The following is a 17579-nucleotide window of genomic DNA, read 5'->3' on the forward strand; positions in this document are numbered from 1 at the left end:
CTTACCTATTTCTTTATTTATCTATATTATTATTATTATAAGGTCACTAATATTATCACGTACTTTATAATTGGACGGAGGCTACATTTTAGGCGTAAAAGGCGTTTAATTGGGCTGGAAAGATGCATAGGTGGGCAGTTAGTGCAGAATGTAAATTGCAGAAAGTAGAAACGGCCGACTCACACCTTACGGTACGTACTTCTACTCTAAATGGAACTGCTTAATCGATCCATCCTTTAAATCTGACTATTTATGGATTTATGGATTTATGGACATGATAAGGCCACTATGTACTACCTCATATGCAAAATACTTACTTAGAGAACATTCTGCCAACCTACCTGTCTAACTTATAGGGAACTTTAATAACAGAATCGTTGCGGCTAAAGCTTAATGACACGCTCGAGTAACATCTTTCCTTTTTCTATCTTTTTTCTCCTTGTCTCATGAATTAACTCAATTTCAAACGGAGCCTTATTATGCTACCCTCACAAATACATGCAGGTATTCGGATGGCAAATCCTAGTATCCGAGTCGGCCGACGAGTCCGCTCTCATTACAAATTTGAGATTTACTAAACCCATCGGAGAAATTTGTTATTATTATAACGGCAGTCATAAGACCCATCGTTACAGTACAGCTGTTCATTCTTTTATTCTACCTTTTTTTGTCGAACGACAAAAAGAAAACGAGAATATATAGTCCCGGTTGAACCACGCGGATACCAACCTCTTTATACCAAACCAACTTCGTCGGGCAACGGAACAGATCGTACCTGTTTGCTTAGAAATCGAAACTGCCTTTAATCTACTTTCACAAATCAAACTCAAAGATAGCCGCAATATAATGCTTATATTGCAAGTCATATGCAAAAATCCGTTCGCCTCACTTTAAAGCTTCTCCTTAGGTGCAACAAGGTCTTCAACCTTAGCAAATTGGTAATAATAATCCAAGCTCTTCGGGTTGAGCAGCGTGCCGCTTGGTTTGATGGTTTGACCCGAGACAATTTGTTTCACCGGCAACTCGACTTTCTTCAGATTAACCGTCGTCTATTTCTAAATCAGCATAGGGGCGCTTATTCGAGGCAAATTTCCCACTTACAGGTATTTCAGGGGTCTCGAACACGTATTTAGGTACATGCCTCTTAGTCAATTCCCTTTTTATGGCCTCTTTAACTTCGTTTACGAGCTTCCTGTCGAATTTATAGCCTGGCCGCATCAGCAAGAATAGCATTACACTCTCGTCGTTGTCCTGAGGCCGCCTCTGCCCGACGCATATCGAGTCAGTCACCTTATCCGCGAAATTCCTCTCGAGGACTGAGTAGACTTCTGCAGAACCAAACCGCACTCCGCTAGGGTTCAAAACACCGTCGGCTCTTCCGAGAAATGTGAGGTTCTTGGTAATAGGATGAAAAACACAAAAATCACCGTGTGCCCACACGTGCTCAAATCTTGCAAAATAGGCCGAGTGGAACTTCGGGCCAGGCACACCAGTCGGCGTCTTGTCACCCCATAGATATATTGGCACGTTCGGGAACGAGGCGGTGGCCACAAGCTCGCCAGGTGTCCCGTCTGGTACTTCTTTTCCGGGTCCAGGAGGAAGTAACGAATCGTATAAAACTACTTTGATCCCGAGAGAAACACCTTGCGTCCCACCTACGTAGACAGGAGTAAGTGGATTTCCAGTTCCAAAACAGCCAGCCTAGGTTGAAGTTAGCAGTTAGCTACGTCCTATGGGTGTTAGTCTTACAATATCAGTTCCGCCAGATATATTGTTTAAGTGGACATGACTTGGAAAACCTTTGTCGTAGAACCACTCGAACAATTGGTCTGGGAGTACCATACCAGTACTTGTTACTATTTGGAGATTTGACAAGTCGGTAATTTGCCTGGGTGAGATTCCCGCCCTAGCAACTTCATAGAACCACCGTGGGCTGGTGCCCAACTTTGTTACTTTCTGGTCACCAATCAACTTGATAAAAGTTTGGAGATCGGGCTGGAAAGGGGATCCATCGTACAAGACGACGCGTGCGCCGACCAAAAGCTGGCCAACGCACACGAGGTACATAATCCAGCCTGTAGTCGTGTATTGCAGGGTGACGGTGTTCGAGTTGGTATCCTCGTGAAGGCGAGTTTCTTTGACATAGTTCAGGAGAGCACCCCCAACGGAGTGGACAATAGCTTTTGGTATGCCTGTGGTGCCCGAGGAGTAGCAGATGAGGAAAGGTTCGTGGAAAGCAATCCGAACAATCGGCGGAGGAGAATATGAGTCGCCCTTTGCAAGGAACGAATGTAGCGTTTGCACCCCGGGGATATTGCTTATATCTAAGGCGTCGTAGAAACGACGAATTGAGACCAAGCCTAAAAATTGATCACAGCCTTTCATCCCCGCAACAACTTCGGTCATCTTCTGCCGTAAATCTACTCGCTTCCCGTTGTAAAGAGCTGCATCGTCCATGAAGATATACTAATCTTAATGAGTAAGATAATTAATAACTAGAAAGAAAAGAATACTTCTTACCTTAGGGTTGACTTGAACCGTTCTCTGCAAGATGCCCTGAACGCCCATATCAGTTGAGCTACTGCTAAATATAGCACCTAACCATGATGTAGCAGCAAATAGCACCAGAGTCTCGACGCTATTAGACCCAACGACAACAATTCGATCCCCTCGTCCAACCCCACCGGCGTGTAAGGCGGAGGCATAAAGAGCTACGAGTTTCCGGAGCGTTACCCACGTGACATGTCTGATCTCGCTCACGCCCTCTCGAACTTCGGTTAAGGCGATCTTGGTATCTTCCTTTCCTACTTTACCATGGTAATCGGTAGGATCCCGAGGTCCGCGAGACCACAGGAGATTTTCGGCCCAATTGACGTGAACCCCCTCGAACCAGCGCGGGATGGCGTCGATTGGCTTGCTCTCATCCACTGCTCTTATGTAGGAACCCGTGTAGATTAAATTAGTATACTCGAAGACTTCGGTGTAGAAGTCGGAGCGCTTAGTAACGGAATACCGGTATAAATCTTGGAATGTCTAGGACATGTTAGCGGATGAGGCGTATGGCTTGCATTTGTTTATTAATTAAATCCTCACTTTAAGGCCAATGGCATGCTTCTTATTCAGCCGCTGCATCAACTCGTGCATCTGTGTCTTTTCGGGATTGGGGTGCTCCCAGAGCTTTCTTGGGACAGACGCCATGCTTAGGGTGGCTTAATCTTCTCACGACAGTCAGGAAGTTAGTTGGTCAGGCTTGGGAATTGTTAATTGTCTAGAGCTGAGAGCTGAGAGCTCACGTCCAAGAAGAAGAAAACTCCGATGAGTCCGATCCTTCTAATTCCGCTTTGACATACCCGCGGCACTGTGCTTATTATTGATGGGGCAACCCGACAGCTTTACAGCTTATACGTATAGACCTGATAGGCCGAATAGACCTACATAAGGAACTACCTATCTTACTTTCTTTCTTAAACTGGGACTTTACTTCTTCTTTAAGAGAGTGTTATATATATATGATACGTTTTAAAAATAAAATAAAATTACACTTTGTATCATGATATGAAATCATGATATAAAAGACCCTCAACAGACACTCTTACATTCCAAGGGCCGTTTCATCCCCCGCATCCCGCACGTTCCCCCAACGAACTCCGCATTTTAGCACCTCTTCAGCCCTCTAAATATTAAACTAAGCTTTTGATGGAACGGGATACCTTTTTTAGCTATTTGATCGTTGTTCGTTATAGATAAGATACATATGTATATCTACTCCGTTTCTGGTAGCTTAAGCGAATTCATGAGGACTTTTTTAAGAATACACTTTAAAAGAGCATCTTAGGTACTTATTTAAGGAAATTAGGAATGTTGATGAGTATTGGTCTGATGAGGGTTGTTGATAAATGGGCGAACGCGAACACGATCATTGAGCTCTGAATATAGTCTCTCAATACACTGATTTTCTAACTGAGGCACACACGATAAATGAAAATACCACATCGTTAAAACATCGGCGATAAGTCCCATCTAGGAGGTAGTTAATCACTTATGAGAAACCTCAAGGGCGAGGTTCAATTGCAGAAAGCTAGCCCATCGCTTTAATCCGGACCGAACCGGTAGAATCTTCGGGCCCACGATGCCACCCTACCCATCCGTATAGAGCCTACACGATCGGCTAGCTCCAGCGCTGCGTCAATTGGTGGAGATTTAGAGACAAGTTCAATCCGTGATATTAGCCGCCAGATCTACTATCACCCATCACCCCACAAACCCCCCCCCCAAGGGACCCCTCATACCCGCGATATTGTACGTATGTCGACTGTCGATGCTAAACCCCACGTAGGTAGGTTACTAGGTTACTGGGTTAGGTAGTTAACACAAGTAATGCTGGAAGAATGGCAGGTTAATTGAGTCTTCTTTTCTTTTTAGTTTCTTCTTTTGTAAGATTTGTCGTTATCTTCTCGAGACTAGCAGTAGGTAGTTGCGCTATCAATCAATCAATCGTTTTTGAATTTACGATGGAGCCCAAGACCGGCCTCGTCCTTGGCTACGACGGCATCCACCCCTTTTCCAAGGTGAAAATCTCCGATCGTGCTTCCGTCCAGGAGCTCCTGAGGACTCTGCTGGATCCCCTCGAGCCCTTCTTCTCGCCGTTGAAAGCTAGAGTGAAATGTCCTGGTGCTACTGCCGTCAGGTTCGACCAGACTGCTTCTGAGGTAGAAGGTATATGTAGACCACTCTGGGGTTTGGCATGTCTGCTAGCCGGAGGTGGCGAGTATCACGGCGCGGAATGGTGGATTCAGGGGATCAAGTCTGGTACCGACCCTGAGAACCCTGAATATTGGGGATATCCTCGAGACAACGACCAAAGGATGGTGGAGATGTGCCCTCTTGGTATTAATGCCTATCTTAAATCTTGAGGCATTAGCTAATACATAGGTAGGCTATGCTTTGGCCGTCGCTCCGGTTATTTGGCAATCGTTCAACGAGAAAGAACGGGAAAATGTCGAGAACTGGCTAGGAAACTCAATAAACGAGAAGAAGTAAGGAAATATAACTATAGGCTCTACTAAAGTAATTCCCGCTAATGATATTCCAGTATGCCCAACACCAATTGGCTCTGGTTCCGTGTCTTCGCGAACCTTGGGCTGAAAAAGAACGGAGGCAAGTTCTCGCAAGAAAGACTAGACCGCGATATCGAACATCTGAACACCTTCTACCGGGGTGGTGGCTGGTCTAATGACGGACCGGAGGGTATCCATCGTAAGTTTCAATGCTCCTTATAATTACGACTGAGACTTATATAGTGCTTTCTATAGAAATGGACTACTACTCTTCCAGCTTCGCCATCCAGTTCCTGCAACTTCTCTATGCAAAACTAGCTGGGGAAGACGAGCCGGCTAGGGCTGAGGAATTTAAGAGGCGTGCTCAGCAGGTCGCTCTAGACTTGATCCACTACTATGACAACGAAGGTGAGAGCATATCTAAAGCATTCGTAGTTCCTATAGAGTCTAATATTTTCATTCAGGTCGATCCATCCCCTTTGGTCGCAGTGTAGGCTATCGGTTTGCGATGGTGTCCTTCTGGGGTGCTCTAGCCTATGCTGGAGTCGAGTTGCCCGAGCCACTTACATGGGGTATGGTCAAAGGTGTTGTCCTACGACACCTACGATGGTGGCAGACGCAACCTGATATTTGGAGTCCGAGCGGAACGTTGACTATTGGGTACTCTTACCCGAATATGTATGTAAGTAGCATATTCCACCCCTTTTCGGTTTGCGCTTCCGTAATTGCTCACAACAAACAGATGGCAGAGAACTATAACAGCCCCGGCAGCCCGGTAAGTCGCTCATATGGCTCTTCGCAATATGCATAAGCTAACAGACATCAAAGTACTGGGCTTGTCTAGCATTCATCTGCCTGGCCGTGCCCGCCGACCATCCATTCTGGACATCAGAAGAACAGCTCCCCGGGGACGCCATCCCCAAGATAAAGGAGCTCCCACAACCAGGTCACATTACGAGGTAAGCATCATCACCATCCCCCTCCCCGCAAACCTTCCTCTAACTACCCATCTACATCCAGCTACCTCGGCGGACACTGCATGCTCCTCTCCTCCGGCCAAGCCTGCAGCTACCCCATGAAAGGCACCCACGCCAAATACGGCTCCTTCGCCTACAGCAGCGCGTACGCATACTCAGTGCCGCCGGGCCTCTTCACGCTCGAGCAATACGCACTAGCCTCGCAGCTCGGGTTCTCCGACGACGGCGGCGAGTACTGGAAGACGCGGCGCACATCCACGTACGCGGGTCTCGAGCACCGCAGCAACAACAACAACAACAACACCACCCCGGTGCTAGTCTCCATCTGGACCCCGTACCCCGACGTAACCGTGCGGACCATGCTTATCCCTCCCGACCTGGCTACCCCGAACTGGCATCTGCGCGTGCACCGCATCGAAGCCGGCCGCGAGGTCATGACGGCCGACGGCTCGTTCGCGATTAGCAACCAGCGCGCGGCCGACGGGCGGTACTTGGACCTGTACGATGCGCAGAAGGGCGAGGGCACGTCCCCCAAGATCATCGGGAACTACGATCTCTACACGCCGGATGGCTGGTCCACGGGCAAGGAGGGCGCGTTTGCGGCGTCCAAGGGGGCCGTTGGTATTAAAGCGTTGGAGACCGGCGTTGAGCGTGCAGCTAACTTGGTCAATGCCGACCCGAATTCCAATTTGGTCGAGAGCAGGACGGTCATTCCGACCTTGCAGCATACTATTAAGAAGGGCGAGACGGTCTGGTATATCTCAGCTATCTACGCTAAGCCCTCTGGTGAAGGTGTTGCGAAGGAGTCGTACTTGGACGGGTGGGAGAAGCCGCCGCAGATTCCGGGGTGGTTGAAAGCTGAGTTGGAAGCATAGTTCTAATTTATGGGAGATACGCACAAAATACTAAGTGAAAAATATGGTTGATTATATGATGACACCTAGGTGAAAGTACATATTGTATGTATAGCCTACTTGTGTAGGATTTCTAGTTGAATTTTTTTTACCAGATGTCACAACCCAGCCCCATGTTGAATGCTTTTAGTCGCCCTATTTACCATGCCATGCCGTGAAAGCAACCGACACCTCAAATTCGCAGTAATCTAGACAAATGCTGACGTCGGAATGAGTGAGTCCTACTATCTGCTATGTTCCTTCGGTGTCCTTCTCCGTGCCGGCTTTACCGGTTACCAAAGCCGTACCCATTGGCGCCATCATCTTTATACTCATGATTCTCAACCCTGGGTTTGAGCAAAGTTGTTTATAAAGTCTGCCAGCTTCTGGGCCCCGGCGAGTGGGATCGAATTGTAGTTGCTAGCACGGATGCCTCCGACGCTTCGATGTCCCTTCAAACCGGTGAGTCCAAGAGTGGTTGCATCCTTTAGGAACTTTGCTTCAGCACCATCTGTATCATTATTCTATACTTAAAGTTAGCGAGATCTAACGGTGTGGTAATAGAAAAATTTAAAAACTGCCAGTTACTCACTATAGTCGTGCGGAAACAAATATTCATCCTGGAGCGCACCGACTTATCTGGGACAATCCTATAGACATTCGGGTGTGCCTCGAGGGCCTTGTAGATGATTTCCGCCTTCTGATCAGCAACGGCTTGTTGGCCGTCAACCTTATCTGGAAACGTTGTGAGCAGCTTCTTGAGTACTTGGCCAGCAATGTAAACACTGCACTATAACATTAGCTACTTATAATCAATTAATAATTGATGGGTATTCGTACTCAAAAATGCTGAGCGTGTTGTACAAACTGTTGTTCTTGGCAATAGTCTCGTAAGAAAATATAATCGGGGGAACTGGAAGACCAAGCTTTCTCATCAACGCTGCTGAAGGTTGTGGGCATGCTGGAGGAAGCAAGCTCTTTTTGATAATGACTACGGTAACTCCCGTCGAGCCAAGGTTCTTTTGCGCGCCGAAGAAGATGGCCGAAAAGTTTTTAACCAGAATTCTTCTCGACAAGATGTTTGAGGACATATCCGCAACGACGATGGGTCCTTCATCATTGGAATCGGGCCCTAAAGTATCGGGGAACTTAGGGAATTCAACGCCATCCACTGTCTCGTTGTCACAATAGTATACCATGGCAGCATTTTTGGAAAGTTTCCATGTGCTCTCATCCGGGATCTTACCAAACTTCCCCTGATTCACAGTCCGGGAATCAGTAACGAGATTGGTATATTCTGGGCCCAGCAGACGACCGGCTTCTTGATAGGCTTTCAACGACCACCCGCCCGTTACTAAGTAGTCTAGCTTTAGCTCAGCATCAATGGCTTTTTTGAGCGCTGATACGAGCTCTTCTTGATTAGCCTCCTCCTCACTCTGAGCACCTAGCTGCTTCAAAATTTCGACCTTTTTCTTTGTTACCCAGGCGCCAACAAGGTTGTAGACAGTAGCAGAGAATTCGCCACTACCGCCACCTTGCATGAACAGGATCTCATAGTCTTCGGGAATATCAAGGTAGCTGGCTAGATCTGCCTTCGCTTGGTTAATAATATCGGCAGCATATTGAGAACGATGTGAGTGTTCAGCAATTCCTAGTCCTGTGTCGTTATAATTTAGGAGAGCTTGCGTGGCATTTTCAAGGACAGAGGTGGGCAGTAAGGCCGGCCCGGCGCCGAAGTATGTGATATCTGCCCTGGAGGGCATTATGATGGAATTATTGAAATAGCAAATGATATTTACTATAAAATCTTATAATATAAAGGAGATGTAGTTATCGTGAAGAAAGTCAGTTTGAGTTCGAACAGCATGTAAAAGCTGAGTCATCCCATCGTCTGACTGGATAAGAAATGTGATTGAGTTTACAAGTGAAAACAGGTGACAAGCTAAAGCGACCAATCTCCTTTCCCCGAGGTCGGAACGGCCTAGACGGAAAGAAATCGCGCTTAGAGGTACTTCCCCAATATCGAATATCATCATAGGTTAGGAGGTAGGTACTAACCTTTAGTCTGGTAGAATGACGATTGCGGGTCTAACCAAGAACCTAATTATAGTCTAGAACTTGAACTAAATATTAAAACAATATCGAAAATAATCACCAACTTCAACACCTATTAGTACCCTCCACAGTGTTATTCATGCTGGATGCTATGGTATCTTAAATTATTAAATTACAATCTTCATTCGATGTAGATAAGCGACCATGCGATAATTGCATACTATAAGGGATTTCAGACTTGATACTACACACCCGTTGTGTGTGAATGGAGCGCTCTACGAAAAATCTAACAGGCATCTGGGATGATGTTGGCCAAGGTTTCCCCAGATTCGACTAAATAAAAGAGGGTACTACAATAAAAACGGTAGAGACACGACGTGATACTATATTGGGGTGCTGTTGCATTGCATCAGTGATATCCGAGATGGCTGCCGAAACTGAACTGACACTACAACCTCGGCCGTGCTGAAGATCCCGGAGACCCCAACTTCCAAGGATGCTAAGGACACTCCAGGACACCCCAGGACACCACCCGACAGAGCCCATTGGCGTTGCATCATGCCTATTGTTTAATTATTACTCAGTCATTACAGGGCATAACGTGGTTCCTTGACACCTGTCCCTCAAGTCTGGTAACAAACGGAACCTGTCTATGCCGGGCTGTTCGTACTCGATCAACTTCACCTTAGATCGAGGCTTCTTCCTATAGGTCTTATACCCAGGCGGCTGTAGCTTATGCGGTGGGGTCAATGATGTCCCTGGGGTTTCCTCCAGGCCTTTCGGGATGTAACAACTGCCGGGCGAGGCACAAAAAACCCCGATTAGGGGAGTTAAAGGCGAGGTAAACTGTTCAGTACAAAGGTAGGGAGGTAGTCACCGAACTCGTGAATACCTATATACATGAATATATACATGGTGTAATACGACGACGTAATATAACTGCTTTGGGTGCTAACTATTCGATCTGTCTTCATGGTTTAATATTCGATTAGTCGACCTCTCCTTTCGACATAATCGTAAAGCAACCAATTCCTCATCCCTGTGATGCTGGCAGGGAAAGGGCTTCATTAACTGTTAAAGAGGAATCGATTATCAATTGCGATTTTCTCCAAGTACGATCGATCGTGGTTGTGGCATGCCGAATCGCTGGTAGAATCGGTGGTATACCGTATACTCAGCCGTACCGTGCTGTTGATTTATCTGTCTTTACAGCAACCGAAATAAACAAGGAATAGAAAAAAAGAAAAAAGGGAAAAAAGGTGGAAATGTCAGAAAGGAAGAATGCCGAGTCGTCAGGGTCAGGTCCAGCACGACATTCGCACTCTGTTCCTGCAGCTTCTTTCCGTGCGTCGAACTAAGATTTGCCTCTTGCCCTTTTATATGCTTTTACATACTTTTTACATACCTAACCTTGTCTACCTTACCTAAGCTCTATCTTTCCCATCTTTCCCATCTTTCCCATTTCTCTCTTTCCTTTCGTCCATTGCGCGACTTTGCGTGCGAACCGAATCTACCGATGAATCAACTTTATTCTTTGAATTCCTTCGCAACTATTTTTCTGCATCGTATACTTTTGAGATGCTAATCCCTGTTCTCTTGGCCAAATGCCCGCTTCGTTGCCGGAGACCCGACTAATGAATCGTGTTGTAGCGACGCATAATTCCCCGCGAACCTGGTTCTTAACTTCATCCTTGACCCCTCTGGCCGTTCGATTGATACGCCAATTACTCACCCATGGCGACTATGTCGTCGCCTGTTTGCCGCCGCAAGAAATCGAGCACGATGATCGTAGCGCCGAATTTCGCGAACTTGTCAATGAGTGTAAAAGCAATCGAAAAGATAGGGAAGGATGGAAGGACCGCATTAGGAGTATACGCTGCGATGGCCGCGTAATGGGCCAATGCAGTGCGGCGGTGGCGGAGGCCAAACATGTGTTTGGCCGCATTGATATATTGTTATGTTGTACATCTGAAGGTATGCAATCCCTTCTCCACGCGCAACCTAACTGCGCATACGTACCTACATACCTGCGCGGAGCAAAGCCGAGTTCTTACGAGATGATTATTTAAAAATAGCTATTGTTGGAACCGTAGAAGAGCTATCTACTTCGCCGGCAACGCAAAATCTCGTGCGCGATCAGTTCGAAACCATTTTCTTCTCCCAAGTAAATTTCATCAAAGCCTCGCTCCCGACGTTTCGCGCCCAGCATACTGGTCATATTATGATCCTCACTAGTCTTGGTGGACATATAGGCACGCCCGGAATGCCTATATATACGGCAGCAACGTGGGCACTAGAGGGATTCTGCGATTCACTAGCTTACGAGGTTGCGCCCTTTAATATTAAAGTAACCATAGTACAGCCACATAAGGAGATACAATCTTTAACTAACAAGATTATTTTCTCTCCGTCGTTACCTGTTTATGACAGCGAGAATAACCCGGCACCGAGCGTCAGGGATATGCTCACAAATGTGTTAAATCTAAACTCGGAAACGGCCCTCGAGCCCTCAGAGACGGAAATCATTCAAAGATATCCGAAGCTACCCCCTTCTTCAATGGACCGTCTCGTGGGTGAAACGGTATACGCCCTCACTGCTATCGGTGGACATGAGAATCCTCCGGCGCGTCATATTGTGGGATTTGAGGGAGCCGAGGCTGTAAAGGAGAAATTAAAGACGGTGACGGAAGAGCTGGAGGACTTCGTCGAAGCGAGTCTCGCCGTTGATATTTTCGACTCGGAACTAAAAAATGAAGCTACGCAAGGTAAGGTAAAACCTGAAGGAAAAGCTGAAGGGTCGGGAGGTTCGCCAAGCGTCACATCATCTTAGCAAATCGTGGATGTCGACACCATGTATGAATATAACGATAGATATGGGCGGTTTGGAACACAATTATTACAGCATGCAATGACGGTTGGCATTATACAGTTCTCTTCAGCTATAGCCATGTGTATAAATCTCGTATAATAGTCTCAGGTCCAGTGATGACTGCCATATCATGTTAGTTTAACCGAATATTTAAATTGGAAAAAATTAAAGCTGTAAAAATTTATTGTACCTAAAAAGAAAGACAATATCGACGTTGCACTTTGAGAGATAGATTTTGAAGGTTATATTAGACCTAGTTACCTACCTAGGTAGGTACATATATAGGCAGTTTTAGCCCTGGCATTATCTTGTACTCAGGTACTTAGGTACCTAAGATACCCCGGACACATCCTTCTCTTTTTGGATAATCCCTGTCTAAGCTTTTATGCTTTGATTGGTCTAATATTTCCAACGGCGCACGAGGCTCAGGAGCTTGATCTTGGGCATTTCATCGTCATTCCAGATTTCACTGCTCAAAAAAAAGGATATTTAAACCATATTACTTCATCTCATATAGCCGGTCTTTATTCCTACGAGTTAAATATATGTCAAAATCGAACAAATGCTAAGACCCTAATACCGAACAACGCTTGCGACGCACTCGAGTTGCGCAAAGGGCCGAACGAATCGCGCGACTCGTCAGTACTTGGCCCCCGGCTCGGTAGGCATGCGGTTGTTCTGTCATGGTAGCGTGAGGTCAAGGCAGATGTTAGGATGAGCCTGGACTCCTTGTTACCCATCGCTCCGGCGAGGGTACGGGCATTAGTCTTGCCTGTCGGTCAAATCAAGCGGGATAGGTTTACGTCTTTTGTCCAAAGACTAAACGAGGAGCATGTTGTCCAACTCCGCGACATCAGCGCCGATGGACGGCCTAATCGGAGTAAGTAATACGCTCTAAACAGACCAACTACGCTGGAGGTCATAAGACTAATAACATTCTCTTTAGATATGTTCTCTCCCCTCGCCTTCCCCGACGGTGCTATGTTTTACGATCTAATCACCTACATACCCCCTCCGTCCCACCTCGCCCTGGCCCCTTTCGAGCTTTTTCGTGAACCGCTTGCGGTCATTGCTATCGCTGACGGCCGGGAACTCGAAAATGTCACGTTCAGCAAGAGACAGTCTGCCAATGGCCATGCGCCAACTATCGTAGAGAGGAATATTAGGACTCTGTACCAAGAACTTGAAGAGTTGCGGGACACGTATCCAAAGATTCTTACACATCAAGTGCTCATATTTGATTACGCACCACAAACAGAAAGTACAGTTCCTATTCCTGAAGGCATCAAAACGATCCCACCGGTAGAAAATTCAAATAGAACAACGGTTAAAACTATCATGTGCGATATATCTTCCTTGTTGCTAGCGGAGATGACAACGCTCGCCAAGTCCTTTGAAGGAACAACATCTATAGACTCCCCCGGTCAAGCTCCTATAAGACCGGGACTTAATGGAGCGTCTTGGATTTCGGATGATGCGAACCCAGCTGCGCGAAGGAACTCGCAATACGCCGTGTCCGCTGTTACAAGGTCGGCATCAACTAGCGGTGCTGCGGATAGGAGCCTTGCCCGGATGTCCATGCCAGTGCCTTTCAAGTCGCTCCCTTTTGGATCTAGCAGCTCGACCCCTTCAGCACGGCCTACAACTCCCGTCCGCAGCGGGTTGTCTAACCCGCCAACTACATTTGAAGACATTACTACCGTGAACGAAGGCAATCCTGATGCACCAATCCCTGAGACATCTCGCCCAGGCTCTGCCGGAGGAACAAGAACAGTAAACCAAGATAAGGTTTCAATAATGGGCTTTGGATCTGGTAGTTTGAACGAGAGGTGGAGGAATAAAAGCCGAGGACGAGTGATAATCTTGGTGGGATCCTTATATCTTCAGGCTGGTCGGTGGACGGACGCACTGAAGGAACTAATCGAGGGTGCAACTATCGCAAAGTCTATTAATGACCACTTATGGCACGGCAAGGCGCTCGAACTCATTACGATATGTCTACTCTTACTTGGTTGGGTCGGAGTTGAGTTTCAAGTTCCTGCAGTATGTCTACCTGCGAACGAGAAGTCAATCAGCGCCATAGCTAAAGGCCCAGCAGAACTCGAAGAGGGCGATGTTGAGCAACCAAAACACCTACGGCACCTCCAGACCATTCTTCCAGATCTGCTTGACAGGATAATAGCACTATATTCAAGGATATCTGGCGAACAGCTTCCTCCATTCCCACTTTCGGAATCTATCATCAGGTTTTGCACACTGCTCACAGCTCTTCACTTGTGCGAGGGTAGGCTTGATAAGAAAGCGCTGGAGAAAGCCATTCTGGGTAACATACCTACAAACACTCTCACTACATCACCTCGCCTGATTATCGCTCCTCCCCGTGCTCAAATTGCAACTTTATTATTTAAGGCTTTCCCATCGTCTGCACCGGAATTGCTTACAACCGTAGACCGTGCAATCATCCTCAGTGGAATTTCTACTATCCTTGGCTTTCTGGGCTTCCATAGGAAAAAGGCCATGGTTGTGCGAGAATTGGTGTCGGTATTAATAGGAGGACTGGTTGAAGCGAGAACACGAGGCGCCGCTGAAGTCGGTATTCATCCGGCAGCTGGTCTAATAGCGCTCAATGCTGTTAACGGTCACGGAAATGGTGCGGGATCCCTTGAGTTGGGCGAGGGAGATATAGAACATGGAATTGACGCTTTTCTCGGACTACTATCTAAAATCTATGGGGTTATCAGTTTCGACAAGGACACGCATGAAGCATCTGAATCGCATCAGGCCGTTGACACAGACGAAAAAGTCATCTCAAGAATTCAGACTCAATCCGCCATTAGGCAGTTTGGATTTCAAAATATCAAGCTCAACGTTCTACGAGCTTGCATTAACTTCTCTGAGGCTTTACCGGACTTCAATGGTGTATTGAAGTTCTCGAGCGATCTATTGCGTACTGCCGGAAGCGGAGTCGCGCCAGGACCACGCCGAGAAGATGCAGCACCGATAATTACAAGAGACGAGCAGATCAGGCTGGCAAACAATATTTCAAAGACGTCTGGCCTATCTCAGAGGTTAGGATTGGAAAACCTCTCTGGAGAATACTGGGACGAATTCCTCGTTCGGGGGATCACAATGGATCCTTTACCGCAAAATAGAACGCCCATACCACATTCTAAGCATGTTTTGCCAAGTGTGACAACAGCACGCACTTCGCAAGACGTAAATCCCTTCATCTACAACCCATTTATAAGAGACTCGGATAAGGCAGCGGTAGAGAGGACACTTGTTGCTGGAGAAGCAGCAGTTTTTAGGGTTACGCTTCAGAATCCCTATGAAATCGACGTCGATATTGAGAGTATCAGATTGGATGCCGAGGGAGCTGATTTCGAGTCATCTACAACAAGCACGATAATAGGGCCATATCGTACGCAAATCCTGAAGCTCGCTGGTACCCCTAGAGCTGCAGGCCCGTTGAAGATAAAGGGGGCTATCGTGAAAGTACGCGGATGCCGCGAAAGAAGATTTCCCATCTTCCCTCAGCCATGGGCTCCAGATACGGAAACTAAGGTTAAGGGGATCGGGTTAGCTTCATTAGAGCAGGCTAAGAAGTTACCATTTTCTGGGCCTTCGTTGAGTCCGGACAGCATCGGACTAAGCGCTATTCCTGCCCAGCCTATTATTGCTATTAAATCTACGTCTCTCCTTCAGGATTCAGTGATGATTTTAGAAGGAGAACGGCGAGTCTTTTCCGTGACGCTAGAAAACTTATCTCAATCCACGCCAGCAGATCTACTGCTTTTTTCTTTCCAAGACTCGACACAAGGTCCCCTACAAACAGCATTAACAAGTAGAGATGCAACACCTGCGGAATTATACGAGTACGAACTCATCCTGGCAAGGAAACAGGCTTTGCGGTTGCGTAAGACGGACGACTCTAAGAGGTACATTGCACCTGGAGGCACGGCTACTTTTGATTTTGAGATTCTTGGAAAGCCTGGCCTTACCAATGGGACTATTCAAGTCGACTACGCATACCTTGGTGTACCCCAGTCCGAGATTACCGAGCAATTCCACACCCGCCAAGCCTGTCTAGATTTAACTATCACTGTCAACGCGAGCATAGAACTCGCGAGGATGGATGTTCTACCCCTTACGAATGGTGTACCTAAACCTATTTGGTCTCGCGTGGGTGCGGAGGCAGCGGAAATAGAGACTTCGCTCTCCGATGAAGAGTACTGTCTTCTATTACTGGATCTCCGGAATGCCTGGCCAAGTGATATGCAAGTCTGCCTCGAGGCAGAGAGCGGCATCATGATAAAGGAGCATATCTTACCGGGAAATACTAACCGCGTCGTCTTCCCCGTTCCAAGGGTATATATAGAGGACCCCCACGCATCAATCCCGGCTCTCAATCCCTCCCGCCAACGGCAATTCGTCGTCAGCAGCAGCAAGATCACGCCGGAGATAGAACGCGGCAACCGCGAGGCATTCTGGTACCGCGAGAAGGTTCTGGAAAAATTATCCGGGTCATGGAAGACTTTGTCTGGACCCTCGAGAGAAGGCACCATCGAGCTACGCGGTATCCGCCTCGCGCCGCGTATGATCGAGGCGATTAAGATCGATGAGGTTGGGATCGATATATTTATCGAAGATGCAGGAGATGACGAAGACGAAGAAGACTCGCCGCGGGAGGGCAAAAACATAATCTTCACAGACGAGTTCGCGCAAGTTAGAGTCGTCATCACGAACCGCACGAGCGAGCCTGTATACCCCACGCTACGCCTCATGCCCTCGCTATGCCATCGGCCCCTAAACGTAGCCCTCGACTTCACGCGCAAGTTCGCGTGGAACGGCACGCTGCAGCAGACCCTGCCGCTGGTCGATGCTAAATCGAGCACCGAAGTCGTGCTCGGCGTGACGGCGCTGTGCCGCGGGGAATTCGAGATCTCGGCTTCGGTCGAGGAGACGCAGCTCTGGATACCGGGGGATGGGGACGGGGATAAGGAGACGACGGGCCGTCGCCCGCTGCGCTCCGAGACGGAGATCCTGATGGATGCGGTCCTGGGCGCTAAGGAGAGGCGCTTGTGGCATTCTCGACGTCCGTGTTTTGTTAGTGTGAGGGATAGGGGGTAGGGCAAGGTAGGGGAGGGGAGGGTGAGTAAGTAAGTAAGTAAGTGGGTAGAAGGGAGGGGAGGGTAAGCGAGGAGAAGGGAGAGGAGTATAGGAGAGTATATGTTGACGTGACGGTAACATAACGTGATGGGGCGGGTAGTCCCGCGATTGGAGAGGTACACATGTACGGGGTGTCATGTATGTATGTATAAAAACAGAAGACGTTTTAGAGAGAGAGATAACTACCTAAACTAAACTAAACTACTAGACGAATGAAGTGAAGTAAGTAATTGGCTGTGAGATAAGATCCTAGGACAATTACGGGTACGGGTACGGCTACACATAATCAAACAGATAGTTTGGTCCCTAGGAGGTAGTAAGGTAGTAAGTAAGTGGGGGAGTTTAACTGCCGCGTAGCCCGTAGGTATGCTATCCCGTCTGGTTACTTTGTATCCGAGTGTGACGAATACTACACGTTTTGGATATTTACCTAGATTACGTGGACGCGTGGGCGGTGAGTGATAGATAGGAGGTTGTGTGAGTGTGAGTGTAAGTGTGAGTATGTGTAATACTCGGTTTGGCTTGTGTATATACCTGCCTATCAGGTACCTATTCAAGG

At 47.4% G+C, this 17579-nt stretch overlaps 5 protein-coding genes across 5 annotated transcripts; 3 read left to right on the top strand and 2 right to left on the bottom strand.

The window, feature by feature from the left end:
- Positions 1 to 890: 890 nt before the first annotated feature.
- Positions 891 to 3198, bottom strand: GL218_08150 (Acetoacetyl-CoA synthetase; the record flags this gene model as incomplete). The annotated part of the gene is made up of 5 exons (XM_033584942.1): positions 891 to 1049; positions 1102 to 1701; positions 1750 to 2466; positions 2521 to 3033; positions 3094 to 3198. The coding sequence occupies 5 exons, from the start codon at positions 3196 to 3198 to the stop codon at positions 891 to 893; spliced, it is 2094 nt and encodes a 697-aa protein (XP_033440856.1).
- A 1313-nt stretch (positions 3199 to 4511) lies between these two features.
- On the top strand, positions 4512 to 6909 carry GL218_08151 (uncharacterized protein; the record flags this gene model as incomplete). The annotated part of the gene is made up of 8 exons (XM_033584943.1): positions 4512 to 4887; positions 4937 to 5036; positions 5093 to 5256; positions 5313 to 5465; positions 5522 to 5739; positions 5800 to 5832; positions 5886 to 6016; positions 6078 to 6909. 8 exons carry the CDS (start codon positions 4512 to 4514, stop codon positions 6907 to 6909), a joined length of 2007 nt encoding a protein of 668 aa, XP_033440857.1.
- Positions 6910 to 7268: 359 nt separating this feature from the next.
- On the bottom strand, positions 7269 to 8690 carry GL218_08152 (Phosphoserine aminotransferase; the record flags this gene model as incomplete). The annotated part of the gene is made up of 3 exons (XM_033584944.1): positions 7269 to 7451; positions 7520 to 7712; positions 7768 to 8690. The coding sequence occupies 3 exons, from the start codon at positions 8688 to 8690 to the stop codon at positions 7269 to 7271; spliced, it is 1299 nt and encodes a 432-aa protein (XP_033440854.1).
- Positions 8691 to 10586: 1896 nt separating this feature from the next.
- On the top strand, positions 10587 to 11812 carry GL218_08153 (Retinol dehydrogenase 8; the record flags this gene model as incomplete). Its single annotated transcript, XM_033584945.1, has 2 exons — positions 10587 to 10956; positions 11058 to 11812. The coding sequence occupies 2 exons, from the start codon at positions 10587 to 10589 to the stop codon at positions 11810 to 11812; spliced, it is 1125 nt and encodes a 374-aa protein (XP_033440855.1).
- A 753-nt stretch (positions 11813 to 12565) lies between these two features.
- GL218_08154 (uncharacterized protein) lies at positions 12566 to 16981 on the top strand (the record flags this gene model as incomplete). Its single annotated transcript, XM_033584946.1, has 2 exons — positions 12566 to 12731; positions 12798 to 16981. 2 exons carry the CDS (start codon positions 12566 to 12568, stop codon positions 16979 to 16981), a joined length of 4350 nt encoding a protein of 1449 aa, XP_033440853.1.
- Between the last annotated feature and the right edge of the window lie 598 nt (positions 16982 to 17579).

The sequence above is a fragment of the Daldinia childiae genome, assembly GCF_008694065.1.
Source record: "Daldinia childiae strain JS-1345 chromosome Unknown Scaffold11, whole genome shotgun sequence".
NCBI classification, from domain to species: domain Eukaryota; kingdom Fungi; phylum Ascomycota; class Sordariomycetes; order Xylariales; family Hypoxylaceae; genus Daldinia; species Daldinia childiae.